This window comes from Pogoniulus pusillus, chromosome 12 (assembly GCF_015220805.1).
Source record: "Pogoniulus pusillus isolate bPogPus1 chromosome 12, bPogPus1.pri, whole genome shotgun sequence".
NCBI classification, from domain to species: Eukaryota; Metazoa; Chordata; class Aves; order Piciformes; family Lybiidae; genus Pogoniulus; species Pogoniulus pusillus.
In genome coordinates this window covers 30,164,935-30,181,895 of record NC_087275.1, presented here as the reverse complement: position 1 = coordinate 30,181,895, position 16,961 = coordinate 30,164,935, and the positions used below count along the sequence as shown (strand labels likewise).

At 44.1% G+C, this 16,961-nt stretch overlaps 1 protein-coding gene across 1 annotated transcript in view; it reads right to left on the bottom strand.

The window, feature by feature from the left end:
* Positions 1-16,120, bottom strand: part of APOO (apolipoprotein O) — a 35,434-nt gene extending 19,314 nt beyond the window's left edge. The window contains exons 1-6 of the mRNA XM_064151997.1: positions 16,027-16,120; positions 11,413-11,523; positions 9,129-9,248; positions 5,287-5,341; positions 4,024-4,119; positions 2,499-2,590 (exon numbers count right to left, since the gene is read on the bottom strand). Coding sequence (XP_064008067.1) covers positions 2,499-2,590; positions 4,024-4,119; positions 5,287-5,341; positions 9,129-9,248; positions 11,413-11,523; positions 16,027-16,035 — 483 coding nt within the window. The 5' untranslated portion in view covers positions 16,036-16,120. The remainder of the gene's footprint in view (positions 1-2,498; positions 2,591-4,023; positions 4,120-5,286; positions 5,342-9,128; positions 9,249-11,412; positions 11,524-16,026) is intronic.
* Positions 16,121-16,961: the final 841 nt, after the last annotated feature.

The following is a 16,961-nucleotide window of genomic DNA, read 5'->3' as shown; positions in this document are numbered from 1 at the left end:
TATGTTAGGATCATCAAACAGAATTATGGTCAGGAATTCTTTATCTCCATTACACCCTAAGAAACAAAACAATTTGCTGACCTTTCTCCATGGACACTGCTAACAAAGCAGCCACAGTGCAATTCCACAAACACTTCATTCTGCAGTAGATGTGGGTCAAATGATCCCAACTCCTTCTTTTCAACCCACAGTTCCTGTAGTAGTCTCACGCACTCAGCTGTGCCACTACAACTGTTTATGCCTTATGGACTTGACTGGGCAAGGGAGGAGGTAGATGTTCAGAAGGCACAGAGAGAAGTGAATTTGTGGTCAAAGAAATAAATGTATGTCTTAGGAAGCCTTTCCTTCTTTCAAGAAGGTAAGGTTAACACATGTTGCTTTAGGGAATTTGAAAAGTTCAACTGAAGAAGGAACAAGAATTAATTTCAATGATAAAGGGATTGGTTTAAATAACCTCATAATGGATTTTTTTTTCCAGATGGAAGATGAGCCATCAAAAAAACCCCAAAATACTTTGAATGTATCATGATTAGCTGGAAAGCATCAGGCTTTCAAAACACTACTTAAAGTTTCACCAGAACAAATGAAACTTTACTATTAAACTCTCCTTTACCACACAAGTCTGGTCATTTGTTTGAAGCTAGACAAATTCAACTGACACTAGCAGTGAGGAGACCTATCCCTTGCAAACTTGTGGTTTATAAGCATGATTAGTCTGTACATTTCTTCCATCTCCAGTTAGATAAATAGTGTCTGAAAACAACCTATTACCAGTGATAAACTCTGCTGCTGCAACTTCACTTCACAACTTATCTTAATTAAGCAAGCAGCACTACAGGCTGGGGATAGAGTGGCTGGAGAGCAGCCAGGCAGAGAGGGATCTGGGGGTACTGGTAGATAGTAGGCTGAAGATGTACTGGATGCAGTACTCCAGGTGGGGTCTCAGCAGAGCGGAGCAGAGAGGGAGAATCACCTCCCTTGACCTGCTGGCCACACTTCTGATGCAGCCCAGGATCTGGATGGCCCTCCAGGCTGCAAGTGCACACTGCTGGTTTGTTTTGAAATTATTTGAAAGGCCTATGAAACACTTCAAAATAACTACTAGAGAGGAAAGCACTTCCAATTTCATATTACAGCATAAAGGTTATGGATAGTAAGACCTGATAAACCTAAAACTTTGCTTGTCAAAGAAGAAAAGTGTGAGAGAGATTAGAGGAACCAAACCCAGTATCTAAGATATCACCCTCTCCACAGAAATGCACAAAGTCATATGTCAAATGTCATGACCAAGTCAAAAAAGCTAAGCTTATTCCAACCAAGCTTCAAGCTCATGGTCTCATATCAGATTTTTTTTCTAACAGCCTAAGAAAGAACTGTGAATTGATCAAAGGTCAGTCATGCACTTCAAAGTTTCCCTAGGATAAACACAGTATTGTGAAGCTGTTAGTAGCAAATCCACAGTTAAGACTGAACTGAGCTTCTTTCAAAACAATAACACCAGTTTGAACACCATTCAATCACTCTTCAGAAAGCATCTAGAATTTTAACACACATTTTCCAACAGAAATGTTCTAAGCTTCCCACATTTTTATGTTTTGCTTTTTTTTTCCTGCCACTTTCATCATTTTCAGTCCCTGAGAATAAATCAACAGAACTATCTCTAAACCCTGCAAACACTATAAAAAAAAAATTCCATTAAGTGGCTCTGATTCCTCCTAAGACAATGACCTTTCAATATTCCAAGAACATCATATGTTCTTTTGAGGATCATATTTCCATCCTGACATCTCAGTGGTATTCACTGGATAACAAATTTATCAAAGAATTTCTGACACAGTAAAATAAGTGTACCCTGAGTGGTTAAAAGCTGCGTTTGAAAAAGAATGTGATGGGGAAATGAGTCCAGGACAGAGCCACAAAGATGATGGAGTGGAACATCTCCTTTATGAGGGAAGGCTGAGGGAGCTGGGGCTCTTTAGCTTGGAGGAGACTGAGGTCACTAAAAGGAACAGAATGTCTGATCATCTTTTAATCATAGAACAGCTTATATTGAAAGGGACCTTAGAGATCACCTGCTCTAACCTCCCCATCACAGGCAGGGATGCCTCACAACTAGACTTAGCTGCTCAAGTCCTCATCCACTGACACTGAATGTCCACAGAGAGGAGGCATCCACAACCCCCCTAGGCAACCTATTTTATAGTCTCACCACTCTTGTACTGAAGAACTTCTTCCAAAGACCCAGTCTAAACCTACTGTCCCTTAGTTTAAAGCCATTCCTCTTGCTCTATTGCTAGACACCCTTACGAAAAGTCCCTCTGCAACCTTCCTGTACGATCCCTTCAGACAAATCCCTTCCAGCCTAGATCACAAGTTCTTTGACACAATAATTTTGTGAAGTGCCAAACACACTGGCATGGCACTTAATTTGAAGGTAGAAGACAATAACCAAGGTAAAAGACACTTCTCCAAGAAAAAAAGGGGATTCCAGCACTGACCTTTCCAATAGCAACAGCTTGCTGAGGGTAATACATGGAGGCACCAATAGCCATCAGACTTGCAGGATACACCAACTTCTTTATTTTTGAGCCTGTTCCATAAGAAAAACCAAACCCAAACCACTGTTAGAGTATATGTTAACCAAGACAGCTGAATAGCCTTAACCTTTTAGTTACAATTTAATAAAATTAATTAAACAGGTTAACATATTTTCTGGTTTAAGACACAGCATTACTCTGATCATACCAATCTCTTTCAATAGAATAGCTTACTAACATCTTTCCATAGTGAACTTTACCTTACAACTATATTTACTGTAGTGACACACAATTTATTTCAGTTCTGAATAATGAAGTAAAAGGCACAGTTAAGAGATATTTAAGAGAATTAAACCAACTCAGATTCTTCTCTAAACTAAAAGGAAAAACTCAAGGCAAAAGAAAGGTTAGGATAGGTTCTCTTCATACATCACCCATTCATTTCATACATTGTTTTCCAACACAAACTTTTTCTAAGTTACCTTGACTCACAAGGTGTCAATTCTTACACAACTGCTCTTAGGAATGGTTCTTCTCAAATCAATATAGCAAATTACAAAGTATTTGAAAGTACTTTAAAGCTGAACTATTTACAGATATGTTGTATGCCTATTGCTCAGCCCTCAACTGAGTTTTCAGCTTTTTAACCATTTGGAACTCTCTAGTCAATTATACAAGTCTAAAATCATTAAACTGCCTGAAAAGTTCATCATCATATCCCAGCTGGCCCACCAGTTGTGTATCCTGGCTGGCCAGTGACAACAGTCATCATTCAACCAGTTGCTGGGCATGCTGCAGTTCATCCAGTCAGAAAGGAACACAGGAGGGAGCAAGTAAAGGAGAAAATCAAGCAGTAAAGGAGAGAAAAAAAGTCATAGAACAGACATACAGAAGCCAGGATGCAGATTCCTCACAGAACAGCTTGTTCTATATGCAAAGCCAAGCGTGCTTCTAATAAAGGAACAATGAATTTTGAAGAGGAAATGCATATTAGAAATGTTTAAGTGTTTCCACTAGTGTATGCTCACGATATCAGAAACTTAGCAGTAAACAAGAGACATTGACAAGTGATCTTGTGATGAGGGAACTTGGTAGCAATCAGCTACTGGAAAAGATCAAGTAACAAACAACAGCACTGAAGAGCAATAATTGATAGTTATTACATATCTTTGAGATTAAGTTTATTTGTAACTAGAGTGATTTGCCATTGGAATGAGCTGCCCAGGGAGGTGGTGGAGTCACCGTCCCTGGAGGTGTTCAAGAAAAGCCTGGATGAGGCACTTAGTGCCATGGTCTGGTTGATTGGATAGGGCTGGGTGCTAGGTTGGACTGGGTGAGCTTGGAGGACTCTTCCAAACTGGTTGTTTCTCTGATTCTATTAAATGTGCTTGTGGAGTTAATGTTATGATTAAAAACAGTATCCCAAAACCTCACAAGTAAATCATTTATCCCATATCACAACATCTGCAGTTCAAAAGGTTCTCACCTCTAGCAAGAAACAACCCAACAATTCCAGCAAAACCTATCACACCAAGCCTTGGATAAAATCCAGCAGGGGGGTTTTGGAGAAATTCATAGCCCTCTGAAAAGAAGTCAGAAGAAAATGCTTTAATGCAATGTGAAAGTGTTTTTGTGATAAGGAATCATCAAATAGATGCTAGCAATTGTTACACAACAAAGAGTTAGCAAAACACATTTAACTATCATGCACATTTTCCATTTGCTGGCATAAAATTCAAAGCCTTTGGGATCTTCTCTAGTGACACATGAATGAAACTGAACATTGTATTCTGTTCACTGATCTTAATGGAAGCTTTTCCCTTTGCTTCTGGGCCATCTGTTTTGTTTGTTCTTTTGCATCTCAGTTTTCTCTCTGTCAAACGAGTGATAAAAACCTTTGCAAAATGGATTCTTACATTTCCATGTTAAGGAGGATTTGTTTCAGTAAAACACTGCACAAAACCAACAAATCACAGAACAGAGGAAAGGCAACATAAACAAAACTCACTCCAAGATGGGAGTCTGGTGGGGGAATGCAAACTAGGAAAAATCCTCCATAAAAAAAGGACTGAGACTGCTAAGGAAAAGAGGTGCAGTATTTAAAATGAACTCTAGATAGCATCCATGCCCAGTCCTGATAAACCTAAGTAGGAAAGGATGCTTCCAAAACCTAAAAATAAGTACCAATTACTTTAATCCAAAATTCCTAGGAAAGGGCTAAAAATTACAAACAAAAGACCTCATGTCTGTGGTGAGTGACAGACACTGCAGGAAGGTTCAGTTCCTAAGCTGGGGCAGACAAATACCAATGGCTGATTTCTTCTTTTCCTGAATTATTGTCACTTTTAGTGACACTGATTGACACAGATGCAGGGCTTGGAATTTAAGTGCTTCAAAATGTAGTGCCATAAAGGCAGAGAGTACAAATAAAGCAGTTTTAAATGCACTGTAAATTATAGATATATATTTATTGAGATATATTCTATTTATCTAAGGATATATATTTATTAAGATATATTCTATGCTTATATAATTCTCTATAGGTATATAAAATATACATACATACAATTTTATATATATACTATATATAGAATAGCTTATAATGATATATGTGTATACAAAAATAAGCATATATATAATTGTTATATATATATATATATACTTATGTTTAGTGGTATGCTGTTTTAACAGAAAATATAACACAACTCTCCATCTTAAATTGCTAGTTAAGAAAACTAAATTGATTTACCTCTGCCATGCTCAATAGTTTTTTCTAATGTGGGCATAGCTTTGGTATAAAGATCCTAAAGAAAAAAAAAGAGACAAAACAAAGGAAAATAACAGTAAATAGATATGAAGTAAGTCAAATCTTAACTACAGATTGCAACTGACCTGGTCAAAAGAAGAAAAAAAATAATTTGAAGTGGTAAGTCCCTAAAATAGCTTCTTTTTATTCCCATTTCCATCCTTCACTTACAAGGCTGTACTTGCTCAGTACTGGGGGGGACAGGGGGACAGGCTCTGCTCACTTGCTCCCTGGGATAGGACAAGGAGCAATGGGTTTAAGTTGCAGCAAAAGAGGTTCCAACTCAACTTCTTTACTGTAAGGGTCACAGAGAACTGGAAGAGGCTCCCCAGGGAGGTTGTGGAGTCTCCTTCTCCTTCTCTGGAGACTTTCAAGGCCTGTCTGGATGTGTTCCTGTGTGACCTGTGCTAGACTGTGTGGTCCTGCTCTGACAGGGGGGTTGGACTCGATGACCTCCTTGAGTTCCTTCCAACCCTGAATATCCTGTGATTAGGTTTGGCATAATGTATAATTTTTACTCAAAGTAGTCTTGGGACACAGATGAGATAAAATGTCTCAAAATGCAGAAGTCAACTTCAGTATTTGAGTTCTTGATCAGGTAGCTGAAACTCAGGATTGCTTTCAGGATTTACTTGTGAGACCCCCACCTCCAAACCTATGTCCAGCTCTGGTGTCCTGTGCTGGTTTGAGGCTAATTTCTCTCATTAAAATATTCCAGTTAGCCTCAAACCAGCACATGTCCCCAGCATAAGAAGGACACAGAGTTGCTGGAGTCCAGAGGAAGGCCATAAAGATGATCCAAGGGTTTCAGCACCTCTGCTATAAGAACAGGCTGAGGGAGCCAGGGCTGTTCAGCCTAGAGAAAAGAAAACTTGGGAGGGACCTTCAGCTGCCTTCCAACACCAGAAGAGATCCTACAGGAAGGCTGCAGAGGGACGTTTCATAAGGGTGTCTAGTGACAGGGCAGAAGGGAGTGGTTTGAAGCTGAGGGAGAGTAGGTTTAGACTGGATCTTAGGAAGAAGTTCTTCAGTATGAGGGTCGTGATACTCTGGAATAGGCTATCCAAGGAGGTTGTGGATGTTTTCTGCCTGGGAGTGTTCAAGGCCAGGCTGGCTGAGGCATTAAGCAGTCAAATCTAGTTGAGAGGTGTTCCTGTCTATGGCAGGGAGGTTGGAGCAGATGATCTCTGAGGTCACTTCCAACCAAAACCATTCTATGAGTCTATGAATTCACACTGCCTTTTATCAAAGTAGGAAAAAACCCATCTCAGTAAGAGCAATGCTGTGGATTGTTCTTATCCTAATGATCCTCCATCGAGGCACTGTAAGGCTGTCTATCACTTAAGGAACAAATTCATAAAGACATAAGCCCAAAGCTACAGCAGAGGAGTCTCACAGTTCCACTTGAGCTGCATCTGTGCAGAAGTGAAAGCACTTGTTTAGAATCCTGTATAGGGGCCACTATCTTCAGAACTTTCACTTCCTCCCTGGCAAGAGTGACTTAAAAAAAGCCCCTTGTCAATTACAACGAGGCACATGACATACACCAGAACTCTGAATGCATGCTGGGTCTTGTTCAAAACCAGACAAAAAGAACCTGCCCTAAAGACCTCAGAGACTCAGCTCACATAACTGCTTCATTTCTACCTCTGTTTTGAGCTGACTCTCTACTACAGTCAAGCAAGTCATTTTGAAGAAGTAAAACCTGTAGAATTACAGAATGGTAGGGCTGGAAGGGACCTCTAGAGATAACTGAGTCTGACCCCTCTGTCAATGGAAAAATCACCTAAAGTAAGTCACACAGGAACACATCCAGATGGGTTTTGAATGCCTCCAGAGAAGGAGACTCCACAACCTCTCTGAGCAACCTGTTCCAGTGCTCCATCACTCTCACAGTGGAGAATTTTCTCCTCATGTTGAGGTGGAACTTCCAGCTTATACCCATTGTTCCTTGTCCTATTCCTGGGCACTATCCTGGGTTATGTTCTTAATTTTAAAGACAGCTGAGAGACACCTAAAATGTTATTTTCTTCAACACAGCAGAGGATGGGGGAGGTGTAAAACCAAAATGATCTCTGACTACAGTTAAGCAAACAAGATGACCCCAAACCCATAAAATTTATATGCCTTCTTCATAAAATGAGTCAGTAAACCACTGCCAGGAAATGGCTTGTTGTGTGTGAGCAGAAAGGCACAGCTTACGTCAATGAGCACCACGCAGACAAAAAAGAAAGCAAAGAGGGAGACAACAGGCCAGGGAGACACAAAGCACTGCTCAAGGCTTACCTGCCAGCCCTCACAGGCAATCAACCTTGTCTCAAATTTCATTCCCCATTATGGTTACCACAGGCAACTAAACAGAACCAAGAGCTCTAACTAAACTGTAGCAAACCCCCTTCTTCTGTACGTACTCCTGCTGGTGACACCTTAGAACCACATCACTAGACTGAGTAACCCCAAGTAGGACTCCAAAAAGTGTTTCAGAACTGTTAAAGGTTAGTACCACAACACAGAACTTCTAGGCAGAAAAGACATCCACCTGGAGTACTGCATACAGTTCCAGTGCCACCAGCAAAAGAGGGACAAGGAGTTCTTGGAGCAGGTCCCGAGCAGGAATACAAAGATGATCAGAAGGCTGAAGTACCTCCCCTGTGGGTACAGGGTGAGAGAGTTGGGGCTGTTCAGCCTGGAGAAGAGAAGGCTCTGGGGGAGACGTCATAGCAGCATTCCAGTAGCTGAAGGGGGTTACAAGAAAACTGGGAAGGGCCACTTTTGAAGGGCTTGTAGGGACAGCATGAGAGGGAATGGATTGAAGCTTGAGGACAGAAGAGTTAAGCTGAAGACTAGGAAGAAATTCTTTAGAGTGAGGGTGGTGAGACACTGGAACAGGTTGCCCAGGGAGGTCACGGATGCTCCCTCCCTGGAGGTGTTCAAGGTGAGGATGGATGAAGCCTTGAGTGACCTGGTCTAGAAGGTGGTGTCCCTGGCCATGGCTGGGGGGGTCGGAACTAGACAACCTTGGAAGGTCCCTTCCGACCGTAACCATTCCACAAATGTGAACAGCCTGGCTTTCTACGGAGAACTGGAAAACCAGCCTGCAGCATAAGAAGAGGACTCATAACAGCTAGGCTGCAAAGTAGGGAAGCTGCCAAGAGACAACCAGGTGACAAGGATGTCCTTGATTCTGAAGTAAGCCTCAACATTTCCTGGTTTCAGCAAGGGCCAAAAAGCCATCATATGACTTTGTGCTCTAGTATCAGTAATTTAGGCCTTGATTACAAAGATCTTGGTTTTCCTCCATGCTCCAAAGGCAGTTTTTGTATTTAATGACTGGTTGCTATAAACATGCTCTCTAATAAAATATACAAGAAAGTTTTAGGGTAAAGTCTGGGACACAGGTTTGCCACTATCAGTGGCCTGGGATTTTCTCTCTTCCAGCACTCTTTCCCTCAACATCTTAACTCAGCAAACACGGATTTATTTCCTGGAAAGTTGTGTTTTGTCACAGTTGCACTGAGGACAACTCAGTATTGCTGCTCCAAAGCACACTGCTTGATAATTTAAGGCCTTCCCCTTGAGCATGGAAAATGCACATTTAATCACTTCCCAGCCTTCCACAGTCACACGACAGTACCAAATCCAAATAGCCCTAAGCACCTTTAAGTTTAGAGCTCTCAACTTTTTATTTTGTTGCTATCTATTAAGTCAGTCTCTACAAAAAAAACCCAACCCAGGTCAACCTCTGCTGTTGTACCACTACCAGATGTGATATAAAACCATTATACCTGACACCAGGCTGTGTATGGCTCCATAACACGCCGTAAATGCGAGACTCCCTCTTCCAATTGGGTTTGTGGAGTCTCCACATATTTAGTCTCACGAGCTGGAGAGGAGTAGAGTGACAGCTGTGAATATTAGCAAACAAGAAGTTAAAAACAGAGGTGTAATTGTGTAAGTAGGTCTTCAGGGCACAATCTAACCAGAAAGAGAATACCTAACAGGGTGCTTACTACATAAACAATGCATAATAAAAATTCAGGCACAGCTGTAAGACAATCATTATGAGCAAAGTTTAATTACATACTATGATGAAGATGACTCTAATTGCTATGCAGTTCATCCATAGCTGCTACATGATCCAAGTCACAGGTTATAAATTAATATTAAACTAGTTTAATAGGAACACAAAACATTCATTGTGAAAAATGTTTCTGGTTTTAATCAGCAGCGCTGGTTCCCAGTTAGCACACTAAATGCAACATGACTCTGAAATCACAATCAATCATTTGCTACATTTGCACAAGCCATCATTAAAAGAGTATAAGTAGCTTCTAACAAAGGTAACACCTGATACAAATTTGTTGGCTACTGAGCAAAAAAAATGGTAAGACATCCCAGTGGTGCAGTCATTAATCACATCAGCAACTGACAGTATTAATAGCACCATGGGGCAGAATGAATAGGAACTGTAACATCCACCTGAAATGGGCATCTTCACATAATAAACTATTTATTCATTACAATTACCTAAGCATATTTACAATTGTCTTCCATTAAAAAAATAAACAAAAGGACCAAAGTCTCTGCTATTGAACAGCAAAGTCTGGATCAAAACCAAACCCTGCTGGAATTCTTATCAGTCTATACACTGTGATGATGTTTAGTAGAGTGTTTCATACCACATATATATTTATACCACATATTTAGTATATATATACAAAACATACATTCTTTTTAGTAGTTTATATATCCTTTTTAGTAGTTTACAATACACTGGTGTTCATCTCTGTTGTTGCATCACAGCATGGCTAGAGTTTCAAGACAAGCTGGAAATGACCGCATCTCTACCATCATAAAAAAGCTACTAGGATGTAACAAAATATGTAATGACACAGAACTTATCAAATGATTTGATCATTTGTTCAGCTGGATTTCTCATCATACTTGGAAAGACAAGCATTTCAAGTCTCATTTCCCTAGGAAATACGGTCATTGCTGGCAATTGCAGTCACAAGCAGCTTAACTCTGATCCTGTCAGGCAACCTAACAGCCATGCCTGGCACAAGGACAGAAGTCTGAAGAGGTAAGGACATTCCCATACATTTTATGAAACTAGACAGCTGACAGAGGAGAGATCCAAACTCACATACTCTGTGAATGGTAAGAAAGGCAGCCAAAACTTTGCTGAGGCTGATGGGCAAGCCAATTATTCAGCACACATGGCACTTCGAACTGCTGCCTCATTACTGACTCACGCCGGCGGTGAGGTAGGGCACGCGACAGCTTAAACTAAGGTTACTTCATTGGGGTGATGCCAGGACACTGCTTAAACTACTGATCCTCTCATATGAGGCAAGTTTGCTGCTCATGCAGACTCCCCAAAAATACCCAAGCATATACAAAAAGAAGTTTCATTTAGTTTCACTGCTCATAGAACAACATCTGAATTTGGGTTGATATACTTAAAAGGAGTTTCTTTAAAGTTGTTCCCTAAAGATCCTAAAACGTTTAAGGACCTACATACTTCCATGGATATAAAGCTGTATTTAGTTCACAGGATGTTAGGGGTTGGAAGGGAGCTTTGGAGATCTTAAGAGTTCAACCCCCCCTACCAGAGCAGGAGCATAGAATCTAGTGCAGGTCACACAGGAACACATCCACAGAGGGCTGGAAAGGCTCCAGAGGAGACTCCACAACCTCTCTGGGCACTCTGTGCCAGGGCTCTGTCACCCTCACAGTAAAGTCTTTCCTCATGTCGAGGTAAAACTTCCTGTGCTGCAGTTTCCATCCCTTGCCCCTTGTCCTGTCCCACAGCACAAATGAGCAGAGGCTGTCCCTATCCCTTCCTTTCTGACCCCATCCCTCAGCTATTTATAGACATTGATCAGATCTCCTCTCAGCCTTCTTCACTCTCTACTACTGAAAATTGAGACACAAGATTAAAGAGAAGAATACAAAAGGTGAAGTGATTTATCTAAATGCTTTTACACACCAAAACATAACATCTTTCAAACCACTGTAGATATTGCTCTAAGGCTAGAAGAGCAGGAGGGCTCCAACCATACTTACCTCCTCAATTTTCAGTAACTCCTTTTTGGCAGTCTCCTTCTCTGAAGAGGAAGCATAAACCTGGATAGAGAGCAAGCTCAGGCTAACAGGGATGGCTCCCTGCCGAATTACCTAGAAAAGGAAGACATGGAAATCATTCAGCATTTTTGAACACATCAATGCAGACACCCTTATGTCCCCATGTAGGGTGATAAGTGATGTATTATGATGCTTAGGAGTTAGAAGAAAGAAAAGTCAGTGGTACCCAATGTAATGTTCTCAGACACTCAAATGATAACACCTAAATGATTCAGATGCTATTTGGAAGACCCTAAGGCTAAAGGAGACAATAGACATATACACTAACCTCATCAGTTTCCATGTCAAACTTGTCACACACATAATTTTCACTGACTAAACAAAATTCTACTAATATTTTAAGTCACTTTGTCAATGTCCATAATGCCTCCATTTTTCTAGTCAGTGCCAAGAAACTGAGTGTTTTATTTCTGTCAGTGGCTAGAACGGGGGAGGCAGGAAAGAGACCTACAGTTGAAAGTATCAGAGCATGATTACTGCTTTCTAAGAATTTTAGGAATGTTTCCTACTTTCCTGTGAGAAAGATGAATTACAATGCATCCAGTAAGACAAGGGAGGTTTTTCTGTCCCTGGACTCAGCACTGGTCAGGCCACACCTTGAGTGCTGTGTCCAGCTCTGGGCTCCTCAATTCAAGAGCCATGTTGAGGTGCTGGAAGGTGTCCAGAGAAGGGCAACAAAGCTGGTGAGAGGCCTGAAGCACAGCCCTGTAAGGAGCGGCTGAGGGAGCTGGGGGTGTGCAGCCTGCAGAAGAGGAGGCTCAGGGCAGACCTCATTGCTGTCTACAACTACCTGAAGGGAGGCTGTAGCCAGGGGGGGTTGTTCTCTTCACACCTAACCCCACCACCTCCGTGGGCAGCCCATTCCAATGGGATCAGCTGTTTCACAGGCAAGGAAAGACACGAATAATCTTGAACACCTTTTGTTTAAACAAAGACTTCTCACTCGATTTCATGAGCCGAGGTATAAACATGAAGAAAGCACTAATAGCCGTAAGATCTATTTCCTCAGACTTTCCCTTCATCACTGCAAAACTGTTCTGTCACTGAAAAGACAGAAATCTAAACACATCTTCCTCCTGAAAAAATATTTTCAAACAGTGTAAATGGTGCTAAATGTCACCAGCAAAAACAGTACATGCAAATGCTTTGAATATTTTAACTGTTTACATAAAGATGCAAACACCAGAGGATAAGAATGGAAGTACCTGGGATTCACAAACAGGTGTCAGCAATCACAGAACTACTCAGGCTGAACATGCCAACTGTTTGTATTATCAACATAGAATCATAGAATGGGCTGAGCTGGAAGGCACCTCCAAAAGTCATCTAGTCCAACTCTCGGGCAGTCAGCAGGGACATCCTCTATAAGATCAGCTTGCTCAGAGGCATGTCCAGGCTGACTTCAAATATCTCCAGGGATGGGGCCTCAACTACCCCTCTGGGCAACCTGTTTCACTGTTCACTGCCCTCATGGTGCAAAATTGGTTCCTAACATCCAATCTAAATCTGCTCTTCTCTAGTTTCAAACCATTTCCCCTCATCCTGCCACCACAGGCCTTTGTGAACAGTCCCTCTGCAGCCTTTTTGTAGTCACATTCAGGTACTGGAAGGCTGCTCTTAGGTCTCCCTGAAGCCTTCTCTTCTCCAGGCTGAACATCCCCAGCACCCTCAGCCTGCCCTTGTAGCAGAAGTGTTCCATCCCCTGGACCCTCTCCATGTCCCTCCTCTGGACCCTCTCCATCAGGCCCATACCCTTTCTGTGCTGTGGGCTCCAGAGCTGGACACAGTATTCCAGATGAGGTTTTACCAGAGCTAAACGTCAGAACCACCTCTCTCCACCTGCTGGCCACACTTCTTTTGATGTAACCCAGGAGGCCATTAGCCTTCTGGGCTGCAAGTGCACACTGCTGGCTCACGCTGCTCCCATACTGAAGTGCAGACACTTTCCAAAGGTTTCACATTTACACTCTAAACAAAACCAAATTAAGAACTAAAAGTGCAAGATGAATCTCTCCCTAAATGCACTACACTGCACTGGTCCCTCTACATCAACTAGGTTTATGCGACAGATGCAACCACTACTAAAGTACTGTACATATTCACACACCAGAAGGTTTATTTAGTAATATAAAAGATTAAGAGTTCTACTTTTTATTTCCAAAACTCACTTTAGGATCTCATTTATCAGTTCCCTATTGACCAATCTTACAATTATTCAGCTGATACCAAAAAAGCAGAGCTTTTCTCTAGGCAATGCTCTCTGTTTAGCCTGAGTAAAACAAACCAAACAAACCAAAACTGAGTTTATCCCTTTCTCTACCTGAAGAACTCAATTTTATCTGTAGACAGCTAGACCACCCATAAGTTAATTCTATCTGGAAGCTGGGATGGGAAAAGACTATCATGTTTCATCTTCTATGCTCTTGCTTTACTACTTTCCTCAAAGGTCATAATTCTTAGCTAAAAAATGCCTCTGGGAAGAATAAATCCTGCATTTGTTCTGAGCACAAACACGGGAACAAAGAGCTAATGATCAACCAGAACTAATGTCTTTTTTACCCCTCATCTACAGTTGCTCAGCTCACTTGTTTCTATTATTATCACTGTGTCAAACTGGGGCAAGTAAAAACACAGAGGAAAAAATCTTAAATCATACTTTTTTGATATTTGTCCTAATGTATGAAAGTGTTTTTTCTCTTTTTTCCATTCTTTCTTCTGTCTCTCAATCCCAATTTAAATAACAACAAAACAACAACAAAAATCAAAATCCTGAACTCGTGCACTCTGGTTCCCAGTGACCTTCCCCTTCCAGAGGCCAAAGATCAGTTTGGTCTAAACCACTGACATCTACCTAACCTTAATGGTTGTATAGAAGTAGCAATATTATGCACACACATAATCCCTTTAATGAGAATTCAACATCACTTAGAATCATAGATTCAAACAGGTTGGAGGAGACCTCCAAAATCACCCAGGCCAACCTATCACCCAGCCCTATCCAGTCAAGTAGACCATGTCACTAAGTGCTTCATCCAGTCTTTGCTTCAACACCTCCAGGGATGACGACTCCACCACCTCCCTGGGCAGCCCATTCCAATGACAAATCATTCTTTCTGGGAAGAACTTACAGAAGTCTCAAGGATTCTGACAGAAAATCCTTATATTAGAATTCCAACAATTATCCTAACATTAAAGCACAAAGGAAGGAAAAAAATGTGACAAGATTGTAGCAAGAAAGGATTCAAAGAATCAAAGTGTCACCAGGTGTTAAAAAACCTCCTGCTTCTCCAGTAGTTTGATTGAAATACACAACTTGCTTTTAGCACCATGAGATCTGGGGCTCATGTTCCTTCATGGAATGGTTTTGGGGTGGAAGTGACCTTGAAGATGAACTATGCCATGGGCAGGGACACCTCCCACTAGCCCAGGTTGCTGAAGGCCTCATTCAGCCTGGCCTTGAACATTGGAACGGGCTGCTCAGGGAGGTGGTGGAGTCGCCGTCCCTGGAAGAGCTCAAGAAAAGTCTGGATGAGGCACTTAGTACCATGGCCTAGTTGACTGGATATGGCTGGGTGATAGGTTGGGCTGGATGAGCTTGGTTGATTCTGTGATCTCCAAGGAGGGGGCATCCACAACCTCCTCCCTGGGCAACCTGCTCCAGTGTCTTACCACCTTCACTGGAAAGGATTTCTTCTTAATCTCCAGTCTAAATCTGCCCTCCTCAGGCTTCAATCCATTCCCTCTCGTTCTACCATTACTAGCCCTTGCGGAAAGTCCCTTCCCGCCTTCCCCTCTGATCAGAGGCAAAAGCCCTTGGAGACACTAGGCCTAGATCATGCATGTCCGCTCCTTTCCACAGGCACTCCTGACAACCGACGTGCGGCAAAGGGAGGCTTTGGAGACGAGGGCAGTCAGGACCGTGCAAACCTCACTCCGCAGCCCCTTTTCTACAGCTCCGTGCTGCTGTGTTCCAGCAGCAGTTCCACCCGCAAGCCGCGGCCGCCGTGCGCTTCCTTCTTCGTGCCACACGGGCAGGGCACGGGGTTTAGCAGCGCTAAAGGAGAGCTCACTCAGCTGCCGCAGCAGTAAAGCTAAGGGCTTGTGCGGGTCACCGCGGGCGCAGACACCGCGAGTGCTTCACAACGCTTCCAGCTGGCACACCGAAAAAGCCCACTCGCTGCTAACGGCGCCAGGGTCTCCGCCACAGCCAACCGAGGAACGAAAACCAGCTTCAAAAGGGGAAGCGGGACAAACGGGACCACCCCCGAGCCCAGAGCCACCGCCTGAGGGGCGCCCAGCGCTGGGCCCTTCCGGCCGCGCTCCCGGGCCGCCCCCTGCCGGCCTCGCCCCGCCGCATGCGAGCGCCCCCACGGCCGCGGCCCAGCGGCACCACTGCCGCCTACGCGGGAAGGCTGCAAAGCCTCCGGGCGGCGAAAGAGAGGCTCCGCAGAGCGGGACGGTGGCAGAACCCTCTCAACGGAACGGGGCCGCGGAGGGACGGGCGGGGGAACGGCGGCGGCCGCGAATCTGCCTCACCTTGAACATGGCGGCGCCGAGCGGGCGGTGAGGAACCGGCCGCGTCGCTGAGCTCTGACGTCAAAAGGAGCAGCCCGCCGGGAGCGGCGGGAACGCGAGCGCGGTGCGGCGGGAACCTGGCAGCGGAGCGGCGGGCACCGGGCAGCGGCGCGGCGGGCACCGGGCAGCGGCGCGGCGGGCACCGGGCAGCGGCGCGGCGGGCACCGGGCAGCGGCGCGGCGGGCACCGGGCAGCGGAGCGGCGGGCACCGGGCAGCGGCGCGGCGGGCACCGGGCAGCGGTGCGGCGGTGACCTGGCAACGCCGCGGAACGGAGCAGCCCGCCGGGACCTGCGGGAACGCGACCGCGGTGCGGCGGTAACGTGGCAACGCCGCGGGACGGGGATGTCCTGCCGTCCGCCTGCGCCTGCCCCACGGACTGCCGGTCAGGCCTCGGCGGTCCGTCCTCTGCAACCGCTTCGAGCTGAGACAGGGCGGGTTTAGATTGGACATCAGGCGGAACTGTGTGCGGGGGTGAGACACGGGAACAGGCTACTCAGAAAGGTGGTAAAACGCCCATCCCTGCCAACGCCCACGGTCAGGGCTGCTCCCAAAGGCCAACGGCGATAGGACGAGGGGCAGTGGTTTGAAAGGAGAGGAGATTCAGATTGCATGTCAGGAACAAGTTCTGCATCATGTTTCTGCACTGAAACAAGTTGCCCAGGAAGGTAGTTGAAGCCCCAGTCCCCGCAGATCTTCAAGGTCAGGTTAGACAAGGCTCAGAGCAAACTGATCCAGTTGAAGATGCCCCTGCTCATTGCAAGGAAGGTGAAGGAGGTGACTTTTAAAGGTCCTTTCCAACTCAAATCATTCAACTCTGTGAAATTTCACCTCCAGTAGGATTTGGATGTGGGTGGAGGACAGAGGCACAGGTACAGTTCCATGCCTTTCTAATCTT